Genomic DNA, 19,371 nt, shown 5'->3' on the forward strand with positions numbered 1-19,371 from the left:
TTAATAGATTATCTAACGCACTTAATAAATAAGCAAGTTCAATATAATTAACTCTGTTTTTGGAACCTAACCCTCCTTTTCGTACTAGTTCTTTGATTCGCATAACACGGCAATCTTTTGGAACGTAACTACCGTGTTATACGGGGGTTAACTGTACTGCTACAAGCGACCGTTTTTTCCGTTCGACGGCGCGCACTCCGACCAGAATTTAGGAACACGTTTTTAAACGGATGTCGCTCGCGCGGAGTTACGCGGAGGAATAAAAGAACGCACCCATAATGTACAGGGTTAGCGAAAAATAACTTTACCACTTCAAAAAGCTCTGGAGTGCATTCTACTGCTCGAAATGAGACAAAATTTGGACTACAGATTGCGGCGAGAAATCACGGACTGGTGAGATGGCGCCACTCCTCTAGGAGTTTCCCGTGAATCCCGGATTGAAAAACGGGGACACGGGTTTTTCCGGATGGGATTCTGGGTATTGTTGCTTTTTCTTGTCGGGTGATCGCTGCCATGAGCACGTGTAGCTCTCTCTCAAGTGTACTCGTAAGATTGTTGTAAGTAAATGTTGTTTTAGTTTAAAACGTGGTCGTGGACTTAACTAATTCACGTTTACCGCCTTCTGATAAAGACAGTCTTTGTGGAGATGGAAATGGATGAGAAAGACGGCCAGGTTTTATCTAACCGATGGCGGCCATCCATTACCTCCAAGATAATTCAAATGATGCGTTTGCCATTTCTTAAATAAAAAAATAGTACAAAAATCCATCGATAGGTGGCACTGGCACACAGAAATATTGAAAATGCGTGCACATATAAATGTTTAATATGTAGCACTAAAACTGCTCAATATGTCTTCCTTAATTTTGAACAATGTGCTCTAATTGCAAAACCGTATTTTCCACAGCTGAACGCTGTGAGTCTGCCGGAATATCCAGAACACGGTACCGAATGCTTTCCTTCAGATATAGCACAGATGCAGGTCTACGGTAGACGTTGTCCTTCAGGAAACCCCATCATCAAAAGTCGCAGGAATGATGTCCAGCGAGCGAAGAGGCCATGCTGTAGGAAAATAACCGCTGATTACCCGTGCATCTGTGAAATGCTGTCTTAGTACGGTTTTGCAATTAGAACACATTGTTCAAAATTAAGAAGGACATATTGAGCAGTTTTAATGTTTTATATTCAACATTTACATGTGCACTCATATTCAATATTTCTTTGTGCTTCAGCGCTACCATTCGACGGATTTTTGTACTATTTTTTTTTATTTGAGAAATGTCAAGCGCATCATTTGAATTATATGTAGTTCAGATTTTGTCTCATTTCGAGCAGTAAAACGCACTCCAGAGGTTTTTAAAGTGGGAAACTTATTTCTCGCTAACCCTATATTTTTATTTTTATTTTGTCATCAGTGAAAAAGTTTTCCGTGATAAAAATGAATAACTGATTTAAAAATAAAATGAACTTCAGAATTCCCTTAGAAAAGGGCAACCTGACGATAAAGTGGGAAGGACGTGCCCCAATGTATGGGCGTTCCTGTCGTCAGCTTACAACGGACAACCCTCCCTTAGAATATACATGAAAAAATTTTAACGCGAATATCTCAGTCCATAGATCGAATTGCAAAATTCCGGCTTCGTCACGACATCGACCTTGCGTAGTTCTACAGTACATATTTAGAAAAAAATCATGTTTAAATGATCGTGCGGTTTCTTTGAACTTCGTATTAGAAAGTATTTTGTATGATCGAAGTTCAAAGAAACTGCACAAAATACTTTCTAATGCGAAGCTAAAAATAGCAATATTTGCCAGATATAATCATTCACTTTTACAACCGCGTAAAAGAGATTTTTCGGACGAATAAACCGAAATATTATGTCCTTCAAATCCGACGTTCACCCGAGTTCAAGAATTATTCAGTAGATGATTTAATTTTCAAATATTTTAATAGATAAAAATACTTTTTATAATTATTTAAATAATTATAAATATTATTTAAACTTCCGTTCCACAAGTGATGCTATGATTCTGCAGGCAGCCGAATAGCTGAACTGTTAAAATGGCAGCCTACCGCTCCGGCGGGATCCGGAATTGAATCCTAGCCAAACTTCACGATAATCCTGAAAAAATGCCTGTTAGTGCCCACAAGACAAAAATAGTTTTAAAAAATGACCCTGACACCCAAGTTGAATATATTACTTTTTGATTCTCCACCCTGTGGGAATTAAGACCTTTCATCACACCCACAATGAGACGGTCGGTTGGTGAAAGACGATATATCCGAGACGACCACTCCCGAAAATTTTCTGGGTATTTTTGATCCACCCAGACTCAATTCCTGGTCCCTAGAATTAGGGGCTAACGCCTTGGCCACCCAGGCGGTCCAAGTGATCGGGATTTCGTTTATCATCCCTTGTAGCTGATAAGATGGTAATTTTGCTTCTTAAAGTTAAATGACTAGTTACAATTTAACAAAATTGTGACTAGTCATTTAACTGTTAAGATTCTATTGCCTCACATAAATAAATCAGTTACGTTGTAAAATTATACAATAAGAATTTTTTTTTTGAAAAATTAAAGCAATATTAAGCAGTAAGTGGACAATATTATTCATAATATTTTGTGTAAATTTACTTTCTGACTATATTTTTATTTATTATGTGTAAATTTACTTTCTGACTAAATTTATATTTCTGACTATATTTTTTATTTGAATAAGTTGATTAATTTTAATTAATCAACTTATTCAAATAAAAATTTGAATAAGTTGATTAATAAAACTTATAAATTAAATAAAACTTATTAATTAAAATTAATCAACTTATTGTTTAATTTTAATTAATCAACTTATTCAAATAAAAAATATAGTCAGAAATATTTCTAAAATATTTCTTGATATTTTATTACGAAGAGTCATTAAGACAATAAATTTTAAAATAAAAAATGTGAGATTAAAACAGATTAAATTCTTAAAATCTTTCATAGAGTAGAACATCGTTTGTAATTTAATATTTTAAAATATTCTTGGTCATGTATAAAAGACATCAGATACAGGCACGTATAGGCACGTATAGGCACTTCCTGATACTTCATTGAACTGCTATAGATTGTATAGAATATAGATTTGTTATGTATTAAGGGATGATTTGATACACGGATAGTATATATCTACAGAATATAGATAACAGCATGTTCATGCCACTTCCTTCGTTTGCCTAGCTAAAATCGGTAAAATGCCACTTTCAAGGTCTATATGAGAAGGTCAGGACACGCTCTCGTGATTCTATGCGGCAGCGGCCATTTTGGGACTTACCGATAGACTACACTCCACACATAGTTCCTGCGTAGGGTCGACTATTATTACGTATATAAGTACTCAAACCTTTAAGCAATGGATTATTGTGTAGCACCAAATTCCAAAAGTAAATCTACAGACGTTCAATCGTTTAGATTTCCTGCAAAAAAGCAGAGGAAAGCAAAATGTAGCGTAGACATCAACGGATGGTTCATGATGCAGTAAAGATGATGTGTAAAGTTTGTAACAAGTGGTTTAAACGAGTGGATACTCTTCGTGTCCATGAACGAACTACACTGTACGTGGAAATTTATAAATGATATTGTCAATCCAGATATAAAACAAATGTAATTTTTCATTTTTCTATCTGATGATAAAATAATTAAACATATAACTGTTTTAAAACGACCATATTGTACTTAAAAATAAAATTAAGATTATGATATTGACTTATACTCTCAATGTTTATTAATAAAACATTGCAAAAAAATTTAGCTTAATAGTAATTTATACTTAATTCAATTTAAATAAAATTTACATTAATTTTATTGTTAGAATTTTTATTTTAAAAGAAGTGATGGAAACCTAAATATTGGTATATCTAATTCTTATAATTAAGAGATTCTATAATATTTAATTGATTTTATTTATATTTAATTTTTTCATTTGCATAGCAATAATTATTTGCCACCGATCATTCATATCTTTTATCCCGAACATTTAAAAACAGATTTTATTTGAATAACATAAATTGTTTTTTCTGGAGAGAAAAAATGTAAGGATCAGATGCGTTTAAAATGCTTCTGTGTTCGTACATCCATTTTCAGAATACTAGTAAAAATAATTTAGCTGAATTGTGCATTTGATACATTATTCTGGTATGGATTTAAAGTGTAATGATTTACTATTTTTCTCACATTTAAATACAGTATATCAAATATAATACAGTATATCACATAATAAGATTTAATATTTTTACAGTAGTTTTTAGTAGTAAACTTCAAATTTTATTATTAATGCAGAACATGTAAACAAAAAAATAATGCACAAACAACATTAAATTGATATTTTTTGTTTTATTTAATTAAACTAAAATTGATTATTTAATTGTAAAAAAGAAAATTTTAGCATTATTTTGTTATGGCAACAAATATTCATATTTTGTTTATTCAATGCCTTGTATTCTATTCAAGTATTATTTGTCAGTTTAATGTCAAATGATTTAACTTAAAATTTTATTTTTGGAATTTTTTGAAAGTAATTTATAAATTAAAAATATATCTACACATCTATTACTTATTATAAAATGAGCATTACATTGACAACATTTATTAATAATACAGTACTATTGAATTTCATCTTAATTTTATAACCAATCATGCTTTAAAAAATAATTATAAATTTGTTATATTATACTCTTTATTATACTTTAAATTTTTTTATGTTATTGAATCATTTTACAAAGTGCCTATATACGTAATTGCATCAGTTTTAGCACCTATTTAATTAATTTCAATTACGACAGCGAATGATATGGATAATTGTTTCTTTTAAACTATTTGATGAAAACGTTACATAAAATTGTGGTTACATAATCATTCGAAATTATTATTATATTTTTGACTGAAAATCACTGGATTTATGCAATTTTAGTTTAATTAATGTCATATGAAACTGACTGCTCGTACAAGTTTGCTTAAAACATGCGACTCAAAAAACCCCAAAATGGCGGCTCAAGAAATAGGTCACGCGTGTCCTGACCTTCTTATATAGACCTTGGCCACTTTTTGCCATTAGTAGCGCTTCGATCACATGGCGTCCAATTTTCGTAATACTGTATATAAGCGAGGAAACAGGTGTTTATCTTTAATTTAGCATGGTTTTCTGCCGTTTTTTCACAGTAATTTAAACCTTTTTCTTCTCGCTTCTCCATTGGTCTCCCACCTGTCTCCAGGTGTAAATGGAGCTCCGTGTCGGTCACGGGAAAGGTCGGCTAGAGGTGGTCTATTCGACGCCTTCCTTTAGATTTTGATCGCGTTTTATCGATGACTAAGACACCCATGCTCATTCTGATATTTTTCTAGTTTCGTTTTGCTTTCTAAACTGAGTCTTAATGTTTTTAATTCTCTTTTTAAATTTTCTTTAATTAAAATTTTGTTTTTTTTTTCGCTATTCTTTGTGAGCGTCGACGTCAAAGTCCGGTGTCGCCGATTCGACACTTTTACAACTTGTTTTCTTTACTGTCTTTCTTAACAAATTTTACTTTTTCTTTCTTTCTTTCTTTTTTGTTAACGCTATTTCCGGGCCTGACACAAGCCAGTTAGATTACCACATATTGATACAAAAACTAAACTTTCCCATGACATTTATAAAGCATAGACTTTATATAGTTGATCAATTCTGTTTATTTTTTAGTAACTGAATCATCACATGGAAACACGTGAAATGCAATTAGATTCTTCTGTGAACAGATGCGAGAGCAGTTTATCGGCAGGAAATTCTCAAGCTACAATTTCTAATAAGTATGTTTATCGAGAAGTATATTATTTGGGGCAAAAAACATAGAAAAAGAACGAAAACATTAATTCCTAAAAGCGCTCTAATATGAGCTATTACTCTTTAGAGCAGTAGTTCTTAACCAATGTTCCGCGCATGGGCGTAGCGAGAGGGGGGCCTGGGTGGGCACGGCCCCTCCCAGGGAACCTGGTGCCCTCCCCAGGAAATCACAGCCGAAAAAGTGTTAAGTCGATTTGTAAAAACCTAAAGCTAAAATAAAAGTTTTAAATACTAAAAAAAGGTGAACGGCTTGCTCGGTGCCCAATAATGAACAAATAATTTGAAATAATTCAATTTTGTGTCAGGTTGGCCTCCACTAGGCCCCCCATAACAAAACTCTGGCTACGCCCATGGTTCCGCGGAACACAGGAGTACCGCAAATCTACCTCGAATGTTCAACGAAAGAAAAGATTTTACAGTTTTTATTCAAATTTATTTCATTGCTATATTCATACACAATTCCATGTTTTTATTTTATTCAATATATTAAAGTTTATTACTTTATTGTTTCATTATTTCCTGAGAATAGTAAACATGGAATTGCTTAATAATTTTTTAATATATTAATGCTAATGTTTCGTGTAATAAGTAGTCTATATGAATGGTGTTCCGCAGCCTCAAAAAGGTTGAGAACTATTGCTTTAGTATAATTGGAAAACCCTTGCCCATACTGTTATAAGTCTGAAGAAAGGTAGCCTGATATGGGATTTCTGAATTGTGAACTCTAGTCAGGACAGAAGAGAGGTGGAAACTCGTATTTGGGTGTGACGAATACTGAGACAGACTCGGCGGTTACAAAATATTCGTCCCGATCTATTGATGATATTGATTATTATTTCCCTGTTTTCCCAAATTTTATCAGTTCTATGAGAATCAGAGTCAAGGTTCAACCTCCTAGTTCCGAAATGTGTTCTTCTTCTTGTTTTTTTCCAGTTTATATGGAGATTTTAGCCTGTTGGCCTTTTCTCCGATGTACGCCGCTTTACGATTATGCGAAGCGGTTTGAACGATCGAAACGTGTTCGATTCTTGCTCGACACTTACCTCATTTAATATCATCGCGACACGTTTTGTTTAATAAATTCCTTTCTATAATAAATGTTCTTAAGCTAATTTAATGAGGGATTCGAAACCGGTGTGGAGTCTCATATTGTTACCATTCACTACCTGTAATGCAAAATCAATAAATTTTTTTGAAAGATTTAATCAGCTCTTTATATCTGATTACTAGATATGAATCCATCACTAGTCTCCATCTTTTAGTCTCATTTATGTTTGGTTGTAAAATATTACACCTGTTCCACTTAGTTAATATACCTTTGAAATTATTTATTTTAAAATAAAAGCCGTATTTTTATTTTACAGATTATATATATTTCGCTGTTTTGTTCTTAATTGACATCTGTATAAATGGAGCATGCCATTGACTGCATAATAATAATATTTAAACAAAATATTAAGTTTTTGCTATTTTTTTATTTTTAATAATTTTTTATTCTGACATATATTCTACAGAATAAAATAGTACCGTGTTTTCCCGAAAATAAGACAGTGTCTTATATTAATTTTTGCTCTGAAAGAGGCGCTAGGTCTTATTTTCAGGGATGTCTTATTTTTTCCAGGAAGAAGAATTCACATTTATTATTGAACAAAAAAACTCCCAAGTCGAACTTAGACGAGAGTGACGTATATCCGGTGTGTCGAACTGTGGCCTTTTTATAGCGTCAACATCGGACTCGATGACCAATTAGTGCTTACTAAACCGTAGCACTATGCAAACGTCATGTGGCGTGATTCCCGGCCGACCAATTAGCCATCACTAGCCGTAACGTTATGCAAATCTGTGATTCCCAAGCCATAGTCTTATGCAAATCATGCCGCGTGGCGTAATTGTCTGCTAACCAATCAGTGGCTGTACTTTCAAAAAGCCAACGGCCACTTTCAACCATCTGTCGATGACCGTTACGACTAAAAAAACTTTGCTAGGTCTTATTTTCTGCGGATGTCTTATTTTCGGGGAAACACGGTAGAAAATAATTGTAAAAATAATTCATGCAGTTTTAAGTAGTTAGTAATTCTTTTTGCTGTTATGGAAAAACAGTTATAATCCATTATTAATAAAGCATTAATAGAATAAATACGATCAAAAGCCATCTAATAGCAGAAAGTGGCATATTACCGATGTTAAAGCCTAGTGGCGTGACCATACTGTTATCTAGGGATGGGCGACCCGCGGCCCGCGGGCAGCATTAATATTTTTCGCGGCCCCCGTCGCATAAAATATGATTAAATATATGAATTTCCCAGCTTAAGGAAGTACGCAACAAAAATCCAAACGTTATTTTTTACAACTTATGTATGTAAATAGTTTTTCTCGCAATGAATTTAGTAAAAATTAAAACAAGAAACCGGCTAACAGACTCACATCGAAACTAATTTAAAATTAGCAGTAACTAATATTTAACCAAATATTTCCGATATATTACATTCACATCAGTTCTAGAAGTTAAATTAAGTATACCTATGCTAATTGATAATTATACATAAATAAATGTGATTTACTGGCATTTTTTTTCTCTTGTATGCGGCTCGCGTCAGTTCAAAGTTTTGAAATGCGGCTCTTACATAGAGAAAGGTTGCCCATCCCTGTATAAATAACAATTATCTATAGATCATGGTATGTATGTATGGTGGCTGAAGAGGGGATAAAAATCCTTAAATATATTTCAAGGCCATGTTATAGGATAAGATTTAAGTCTCCCGAAGTGCCTATACGTCTGATAACTGTTTTGTACACAACTTAATACATTTAAATTATTAACATCTTTTCAAATATCAATATATTAGTATCGCGATTTTCAAACAATTTTCTATGAAATACATTAAAAAGCTAAATAAATTATTAAAATTTCTAATCATTAGATGATGTAAATTTTGTTTTTCCATTATTTTTTTAAACGTATGAACAATGCGCAAAGACATTTTCGCAACATTATTTCATTTGGTGATTGTATTGTTTTCCACCGCTGTGACCTCAATGTCCTGTAGAAATATAACGGTAAATTTTGTCACGTTGATTCCTTATGTTTTATGATGACTGCGGATTAACGCCAATAACAGCACAACTTACTTCATCAATGACGTAATTTAATAAGTAATGAAATTGATGACATCATCAATTCCAATATTAATTTGTAAAAAATTATTATAATTGCAACACAACATGATTAATTAAAATGTAATTATGCAAAGTACTGTACATAATATTATTGAATTAATCAGGACATTCTCAAGATATTTTAAGGAATATTATGCTGAAATTTATTATATTTAAAGTGCAGCATTTGTTTTGTGTGAATAGTATATATGATTACGTAAATTTGACATCATTTTTATAGGTTTCTTATGAGAAAATGTGGGAGTGACGTCAATTTGACGTAAAAATGTACATTATTTAAGGCTTTAAGAATTTACATTAAAAAAAATTAAAAAATAAATTTAAATGGGAATAATTATAATGTAAAAATGATAGAAATTAACGTAGATTCGAATTAAAAAAGATAATTAAGTCCTGACGGAGAGAGACGTTGGTACGGATATTATTAAATATGACACATTTATCTCAAAAGGAAGTTTAAGGAACTTTCCTTTAAAGATAAAGTGAAAGCAGCAATAATATAATTAATTCGAATTTGAAATCGATTAAAAATAATAATCGAAAATAAAAGATTTCTTCAAACAACAAAAAAATGAACAAATTTACTAGAAAATGCTGAATTGTAATATTATTTAGCAGAGAAAACGATTTTAGCGCCCCTATCTATTGCTGACATTTAGTTGCCATGGCAACATTTCTATACTTGTTTGTAATAGAAGTGATAAAGTTTCCGGCAAACTCTCACTAATATGTCAATAATTTCGAGTGATATATGAGACAAATGTAAGTATTGAACTAACGAGGCTAATGTAATGTATATTGTATCATTGACAAATATAATAATTTTCTTTCAATACGTAGATGCTGCGCATTTAAAAGTGCTTCTCGGTCAAATTTCTGAATACATTAATCCTTATAAATCATACTGAAATAGCTGCATTTCCTTCCTTTATATTCATTAGAAATAACCGTAAATATCTTTCTTATATACTTAATAATTGAATAAATGAAATCCTAGACATCACCCTAATTGTTAGTACTGCAGCAATTAATACTTCAGTACTAACAATTAGTGATGTCTATCATATCATTCATATATAAAGTCATATTTTACAAAATTAAATTCTTAAAATTATTAATAAATGTTTAAATTAATAATATATTACAATGAAGAAGAGTAAACTAATTGAATTATCGGGGAAAAAAAAGACTAGAAAATATCTATATTTATATTATACGTATTGTGCAAACTATTGCTAATGTTTAATGAATGATTAATATATATTAAAAATATGTTTAGAAAAAGTTACTAAAGAGATTTAGAATTCTTAAATAGATATGCCCGCAAAAACAAATACTGAATAAAAAAAAAGATGAAGTATATAACGTAACTGTTATTGGAACTCGAATTGATACAAAGTGGTTGGTTAATTTTTAGAATCAATTTAAAACTGATTGATTAAAGAAAAGTCAAAAGAATAAACAATTATGACAGCGGTTCCCAAAGTTGAGCCACAGCCCCCTAGGGTGCCACAAAATGTTTTAAAATTTTTATAATAGACAATATTTTTTAAACTAAGTAATATTTCGCATATTGTACTTGCTAAAATTTGATATAGGGTTCCTTGGAAAAACCTGGATTTAGCAAGAGTGTCAAGAATCAAAAAGTTTGGGAACCACTGAATTATGAAATAATTAAGAGGATATGCATCAGAATTAGCTGTGAAAATAGTTAAGAAAGTACATACTTGTTAATCTTATAGATAGGCTGACTTGATAGATAGGAAAGGCAGATTTTGGATGCAAAGGCTGAGAAATAAAAAATAGCAATTTATAGAAAGATTGATGATAAAACTTGACATTTTAAGCAATTATTTAGTCTTCATTTTATATCAATAATAGGTTTATAGTACAGGTACACTAAATTTCTGTCAGGTTTAATTCCAAAGTCTTGCCAGATTAACTATTTTTCCAGACCAAATGTGGTCATGTGTAATAATTCATAAACATGCCTCTAACCAACTAATAATATACCTGCCCTATGTCTAAACTATATCATGGGTTGCTAGAAACTTGAATTAAATAATTACTAAAGTTAAGTTACATTTGACATCACCACTGACTCTTCTCTCTTAGAAGCTATAGCTAGGGTTAAATTTAAGCAAAAGAAACTAGAATATCACCAATTGCAGTATCACCACAAAAAGTGTAGTGTAAATAATGTAAGTAAGCGTACCCTATACATATCATCTGTGGCTGTCCAGTAAACTAGTCTGATGGCTGAGGGAATTTTAAATTCTAATAATTTTGCCCTGATAAAAAAAAAGGTACCAGATCATCAGTTGCTGGAAGTTTGGTAGTGTATTTGTACTGACTTTTCCTACTAGATATATTACTAGTAGTAATAAAGTGGAATGTAGAGTAATACAGGTACAGTAGTACATTGTATTATATATATAAAGTATTATATAAAGAGTTCAGACAACTAAATTTTAACAAATAGGATAACTAATTGAAAATACCAGTGTCAAAAACATTGAATTGGCAACACTGGATATTTTTTCTTTACTCTTTTCACCCTGTAAGCACTAAGGGCCTTTTTTTATCAAGCCTGTTGTGGGTTTGGCCAGACCCATAATGTGGTGGCTGGGTTTTGAGGGGTAGGGATTGACATATCTAGGACCAACCTTGAAAAATTCTTGGTTTTTTACTAGTGTTGCAACGAATAGTATATTCGGCCTCAGGCCGAATACCAAATATTCGGCCAAACTATTCGGCTTGATTAATGCACGTACGAAAATTGGCGCCCAAACCGCATTATGGCAAGGACCCTGCTTTCTATTTGCCCACTATCACTACGCTTCGCCAATCGCGTTAATTCTTGACAGTTGTAGCAGACATAAAAGAGCGTCATGGCATTATGTGATAAATGATAAATAATGATATCAAATGTGGATAACAATGAAATGACCTACACGTGTAAATAACGGGAAAAGAATAGAGAAGGACCGCAAAGTGAAAATGTGAAAATAAATATGAAATTGAGTTGCTAACATAATCGAACAAGTCAAGGCAGCTTATTGGTGCGAAATTTTCGGTCGTCAATGCCAAACAATTGTTGCCATAGACTTTGGAAAGCTAAATGCTTGTAATGAAAGTCACTTAGCATGCACGGGCAAAAGCCTGAGGCCGTTCGGGCTACCATGCTGTCTCAAATCTGTGAAATCATGACTGTGACTTATACCGATGTCCTATCTGTCTCTTTTCTCCGTTATCACCAGGCTATGAGTCACGTAATTGTAAAATGGGAAATCTATGACGGAGAAGTGACAAATCAAAAGTATCGTGAATGCGTATTATGATGTATGCATAGGCATACGTGGACTAGAGCGATAGAGAAAAGAAAAAGGGAAGAGCAAAGACGAGCGCTTAAAAAGAAGGATAGGCAGGGTCAGATCCTCAGATGTGTGATGATTCTTGAATGAATAGGTGTGTACGTGTGCTGATCTTTGTAATTATAGTTTGTGAATTCATGTGACTAATATTATTTTCTTTTTTATTTTGTGCATGTTATAAGTTATAAATAAATATAAACAAAAAACACTACCCGATAACATTAAATCTAAATACCAAAATGATTAATTTACTGTTCTTTTGTTATTTCTCACTCCTGTTTTTAGGTATTCGGTATTCAGTCGAATAGCGAAAAATAGGCCGAATACTGAATAGTAACCGAATATTCGTTACATCACTAGTTTTTATTAATCTATCTGCATTCATTCCTGGGTTTTCCAGACTGGTAGGATCATACCTTAACTGCCTGGCCATCCACACTGGGCAGTGCTGTAACTAGCCATTCCTGTGCCCTGTGCAAGAATTTGCATTTAGGCCCCTTAATTAATTAGGTTTGGGAAAATAATAAAACAAATACATGCATTTTGGGCCCCCCTTCCAAGTCGACCTTGTGTGGGTGCACCTGTTGCATCTGCCTAGTTACAGTACTACACTGGGTATACTATTGTCAGCATACTTACAGCATTGTAATGCATAATTACTATGCCTAAGATAATAAAAGAATTAAATGATAATTGATAATCTGAATGTAATATCAAACATTACATAAATATTTTACACACATTTTGACTTTCAGAAATGTTCTAGTTTATATTTTGATTAAAAATAGAGCTATGGGCATGTTTGTATTTAAAAAAACCTATTGCGATTTCAATGTTAATCAAATTATACAAATAAAAATATGAAATTTTGCAATTTTTTGAGTTTATGTAATGTATTTAGTAACATGTTTATGAAAATATAAAAATATTTAAAATTAGTTCAATATCATATACTGGATGTTCAGTAAAAAAATACACTATTGGAGCATCTGACAGAGTAAAAATACAGGATTTTTTGTCGTTTTTTGATATGTGGAAAAATTTTGACTATTGAACATCAATATTTTAGGGATCTTTTTCTATCAGAAATTATTTCTCTTATTAACAGTATGGAAGATGTGCCTGAAGTATGTTGATTTTAGCTGATTTAGTGTTTAAAGAGTAATTTCTTTTCACAGTGTATAATTGATGTCTCCATATAGATAATGTCAGAATAGTTTTATGAGAATTGAGGGAGAATTTATAGCATGTCTTCCTATTGTTAAGGAAACAGTTGACTCTCCCACTCATTCCCCCAAATCCTGGAGTGCCCTTTGATCCAGAATAAGGTGATATTGAGGATATTCTGGAGCAAATTGAGAGAGACCTGTTGGCTAGAAAAGCCACAGTTAACCTGCATAGTTACACTTATACAAGGTCCCCCTTAGCTGGTTGGTCAAGCAACTGAGGGCTCTCACACAACAAATAGCAGCATAATAGAATAGTTCCACAGTTAGGGTCACTCGCCAATTCCTTCCGGTATTGGCAATGGCAACAGGAAAAAGTAACATACTTCACTCCATCTTATGAACTGACTCAAATAATGACAAGACACAGAAACCTTAAGACCTACCTTGCACGGTTCTTGAAGAAAGGTGTGAGGTACTGCCCCTGCCCTCTTAGGGAGAAAGAAGACAGTTATCATATCATTTTCTACTGTCCTAATTACTTCCAGAATGAAAACATCTCATCAACGTGGTATGTCAGGAGAACATCGTTTGGTCATGTACTCCGGACTTGTTAATTAATGAGCAACAAAAACATTTTCATATCCTTCAAGAACTTTATCATTAGTATTAAAATTCTCAGCTAGTGTAGCCACCCTTGTGTGGGCATAGACTTTCTTTGGTTCCACGCAAATTAGTACTGTATTCTGAGTTCTTTAGCCATTGTGTTATGTCAATTTCCTTTATAGCAGCTCTCACGGGTTTTAGATCTGTTTTGTACTTGTTCAGGATCTACCCTTATTTATCATTATTGTATCAGCTCACATTTCCAGGGGTATGTTGTAATTTTGTTCTATTTAATCTATGTACACGCAGTGCATATGCATTGTTATTGTATTATTGTGTCTGTGTTTGTTCTTCTTGCACAATGCTTTGGGTAATCTATGTAGCACTAGGTATATCCCTTTTGGTTGTAAATAGTTTCCATCCAGGCATCATGAGATCCCTCCCACTCTTTCCTTCTCACTTGTCCGTCCCCCTCTTCCCCTCCCTCCTCCCTCTCCTTTACCTTTATTCCCCCACTTCTCCTTGGCTATACCAGTTGGTAAGGCCTCTCTTTTTATCTAGTATCTAGCTTGTCTTGCATACTGTCAGGTGGTGCAGGGTGCCCATTTTGAATACTTACAAGGAATGCTACACCTATGTCCCTACTGATGAATTTTGACACAAAAGTAGTGTTTGATATAATTCAATTCCCCAAACTGTTTCATTCTATAGGCCATAATTTGCAAATTATTGAGGTTTAAAAATTAAGGTATTCATCTGTGTAATCTGCTGTCATTGGCTAGTTTTTAGAGGTTCTGCCTTATCACAGACATTTCTGCATTTAGCTATGTTTTAATTGTAAATTTTTTTTATTCTTTTGAATGATGAATATTTACAAATAAATGCATATCTGATACATTTTCCTACTCAAGAGTTTAAGAAAAGATGATGATTTCAAATTTGGAAAATAAGGAAATTGGAGACAAAAGTGTGTTTTTTGGAGACTGGAAATTCATCTGTTGAATAGTTGGGAAATGCAAAGAAAAAAGACGAAAATGACAGGAAATTTCTGTTGTAAGACCAACGGGCGAGAGGTAAACAAAACGAAATTAATTAAATAAAATGCAAAAATTTTATTTACTCGCCCGGTTGATACAGGTTACAAGGATACCAACTTAAATCTAGATCCACCGAACGATACGCACAATTAATAAATCACCGAGTGATATAAGACGCGACAGGAAAGTGAGCATGTAGTTACAGCCCCTTAAACTAAGTAATCTATGCTAGTCTCTTATTTCTAAGGGTTAGTATAGAATAGAATAGGTTTGGAAGAAGATGTGAGATAGGACAGAGGGTACCCAAACTTGGTAATTGGAGCTCCTTGTGATGGTTGATGCCTCTCGTTCTTGCACAGTTCATTCCTTTTCCTTCCGGTTCACGGGTTGTCGCTTATCCAACACGATGCTGAATCTCCTCCCAATAAAGTTCCTTTTTATTTTCTTGTTCCAACGTGCTCTATTTCTTTTCTTACCATACAATGTCCAACTTACAGGGGAGGCTTTCCTTACGACCTCCCTTATCCACTTCCTTACTCTCCGTCTCCCGTCCTTTCCCTTCTCCTCCCACTTCCAGTCTCTCCCCGTTTTTTCTCTCCACTCACTCCCTTCGTTCTCCCCCTTCTTAACTCCCCCTCGTTCCTCCTCTCACCTTAGTCCACTCATATTCCCTCTCAAAAGCCTTCCATTCATTCCTTTCCACTCAGTCCACCCACACACTAAGGTCAATGGGAAGATGATAAGATTATAGAAGAGTAAACAAATAGGACAGATGAAGGTGAAGTGAAGATATATAGATATATATACAAATACAGTTTAAAATATGGCGTGTAGCCACACTGTTATTTAAGTTAAGTCAGTATGGAAACTCAAGTCGGGTCTGATCTAACATCACTAACTTAAACTTCTAGACTACGATACATGGTTACATCATTTTAAGAGTCACTAAAACATTGATAGATGAAAAATAACACTGATAATTAGCAAACCAGTGCTGCAATCACCAGAGAATATTATGTGGGCAGCAAAGACCTTTCAGGATGACATAATATCCACATCAGAGAACTTGATCAATGACCATATATTCAATACAACCAGTGTAGTTTCCAATATGAAATACTACCTACAAGGACTTACACCTTCAAAGGTAAAAAAATTAATTTTTGGGGTATTCTCAGTCACCAAAAACTCTGGCAATACACAGCTTTATTGTACAGTATGCTATTATTGATAATAGGGCTGGTTGAAGGCAACATTTCTTATGTTTACAAGAATGTGGGAAGAGCTTCAGGCAAAAGTACAAGAATGTGAGAAGAGCTTCAGGCATTGATAGTTTCACACCTTCCTAATGTTACTGCCACTTGTATAGTATCAGGCAAAATGAGAAGTTTTTAAATTCTTTTTGGAAAGACAAATAGTCTCAAATGTAAAGTTTTCTTCTTGTGATAGATTCATGAGGCAGAGACACAAGTATGAATTCATATACAAAATTCTTCATTTAAGCTGCCAATACTCCAGAAATTACTTAAAAATTATAAGAGAAAACTGGATTTTTCTGCTGCATCCTCTTGACACCACCTTTAATTGGCAATTAAAACACCTTAACAGACAAATTCTTACAAGCCTAGAGGTATTCCTCAATGACAGAGGGATACGTGAAGTTAATAATTGGAATGATCGAAGATGTTATCAAGTTGCAATCTCTCTTGCACTTTTAATTATCTGCTAACATTTTCAAACTTATGATTTGTTGCTTGTGGTGTTCTTCTGGGTTCTGATTTTTAGAGAAAAATTCCTGTGTCAAGGAAGTGTGCTTCAAATTTACAGTGTGTGACAATATTGTCTATGATACTGTAGATTGTGATCAAACTACATTTATAAAATGTGCTCACTGATCACAAATGCTTATGGTTTGTACCATTTATGGATTGAAAGCCATTATTATTTCTGTACTGCTTCTCTCTTTCTCGAGTAAATTATATTAATATTAATGTAATCACCAAAAGTAATTACTATTGAGAATATACTAGATGCTACTGTCCTGATTGAGATAATAAATAAAATAACCTTATTGCATGAAATGACTTCTTTGATTTACTGGTTAGACATTATATCATTTCATTAAAATATTGATGTGATTTTAAGGATATTGATATAATTATTAGTATAATGTAAATAATGTAAAAATTATTTGTTATACTTAAAACTTTAATCTCAGTTGATATTAAACTACTCTTGCTCTAGATAACAATTGTTAGTATTTTAATGATTGATACAATATCACGGTATGGATAACAAAATACCATCAACTTTCTCATAGCTACTCCTCTCTTCTCAAACTGATTAGTGCTCTTGTGACTGAATTGTATTGTTTGATATGAGAAGTAGTTCCACATTCAATTAGTCATAATTTCCTCATTATGGCTCATAGAATGAAATGGTTTGGATGAATACATTATCATACCTTTTTGCGAAAATTCATTTAAATCGATTGGGGACATAGGTGTATAATACTCCTTGTTAGTGAAATAAATATCTTTGTAAATAACTTCCTCATTTAGAAGAGTTTTTTCTTCATTTCAACAAAAAATGTAATCAAATTATATTAATAGCAATCATAGGGGGCTACCACACTTCAGTGAAGTAGTTTTGAACAAATAAAATGTTTATAAAACAACCTGGAAAGTGTTGCTCAATCACTAATTTTTTGGTATACACGTTGCTGTTTCTACAGTATATTTTACATTAACTTTCTACACGCTATCTGGACCATACAGTAATATAGAATACTGTACATCACAAAACCTCACATCTACTGACAATGTACTTCACATACTATGTTGTTGAGAAGAGAGACAGTTCCTAAAAGAAAAGACAGATTCTTTAAGATGTTAATTAATGCACAATGGTCAAAACTTTTCCATATAACAAAAAAAGATTCATATACAGGGTGGTTATAATTAAAGTTGCTCTACTCAGACCTATATAGAGCTTGTTCTCATTGACATATTTCGATGAAATTTGGTATATATGTTTTATGGACCATTGGGAAAAAGGTAAATGCAAAAAGATATTTAGTTCAAATTTCTACCACTAGGTGAAAAAATTGTGCATCTCACATTATGCAAATTAGGAACCTTTTAAAAAGCCAGTAGTCGATGCCATTCTTTATCATGCCTGTACAGAAGAAAGATCGAGCTTTACTGGTAAAGTTGTTTTATCAGAATGTCAGTAATGGTTCGGCTGCACTGCAATAATATCGACACTTGAAAGGCTTGTGAAAATGGCCTATGTCGGGGTATGGTTTGAGGAAGATTAGCAGATTTGAAGAGACTGGAGAGTTGGATGTATTGCCAGGAAGAGGTCGGAAAAGGATTTCAAATGAAACTGTGGAGCAAGTCTCCATTGCTGTGATTGAGCAAATGCTTCCCAACATTCTTCGATGGGTACTTGAGTGGTGTCATATGATTTGTGTCTTCCTTGGCCTACAGTTCAAAAAATTATGCAATCCAGTATAGTACAATCCAGTATAGTAGTATCCATACAAGATCCACATGTCACAAAAGCTGCACTCTCAAGATCCAGAACAACACACAGAGTTTGCTTACTGGTTTTTGGCCAGAATAACCATTGACAATGCATGGCCATGGAACATTTTGTGGTTAGACGAGGTGTATTTCATCCTAGACAGAGCAGTGAATACTCAGAACTGTCACATACTGCACGACCTGATGTGCATGAACAGCCTCTGCACTCTGCTTACATGACCCTTTGATGTGGTTTCACTTCTGACTTCATTCTTGGCTCTTTTTTCTTTGAATTACACCACAAGGCCTTAAAAGGTGTTCTGTGATGGGTGCCAGTTACTGCAAACTTTTGCTGCATCGTGTCATTCCTGCTTTACAAGAATGAGGATGTTTAGAGACTACTGTCTTAATGCAAGATGGGGCAACACCACATATTACCTGACATGTGAATGAACTGCTGCATGACAAATTTGGAGACAATTGGGTAATTTTGAGTTTTCAGAATGCCTGGCCTCCTCATTCTCCAGACTTGAATCCCTGTGACTTTTGGTTGTTGGGATATCTGAAAGATTGTATCTATAGAGGAAACATATGGACTCTGCCTGAATTGAAAACAAGCATAACATGCCA

General features: G+C 33.3%; 1 protein-coding gene across 3 annotated transcripts in view; it reads left to right on the forward strand.

Moving 5' to 3' along the window:
* Positions 1 to 9,528: 9,528 nt before the first annotated feature.
* The window catches only part of LOC111635578 (AP2-associated protein kinase 1-like), a 51,298-nt gene continuing 41,455 nt past the window's right edge, over positions 9,529 to 19,371 (forward strand). Inside the window, exons 1-2 of one of the 3 annotated variants that reach the window (XM_023380594.1) lie at positions 9,533 to 9,793; positions 9,872 to 9,980. Coding sequence is in view for 1 of the 3 variants with exons in the window: in XM_023380578.1 (XP_023236346.1) it covers positions 9,783 to 9,793 (11 nt within the window). In the remaining 2 variants the exon portion in view is untranslated. Of the gene's footprint in view, positions 9,794 to 9,871; positions 9,981 to 19,371 lie in introns of all 3 variants that reach the window. The other 2 variants (XM_023380578.1, XM_023380586.1) reach the window with 2 other exon arrangements.

Source organism: Centruroides sculpturatus, unplaced genomic scaffold (genome assembly GCF_000671375.1).
Source record: "Centruroides sculpturatus isolate CEXI.00-Female unplaced genomic scaffold, Cexi_2.0 scaffold122, whole genome shotgun sequence".
NCBI lineage: Eukaryota > Metazoa > Arthropoda > Arachnida > Scorpiones > Buthidae > Centruroides > Centruroides sculpturatus.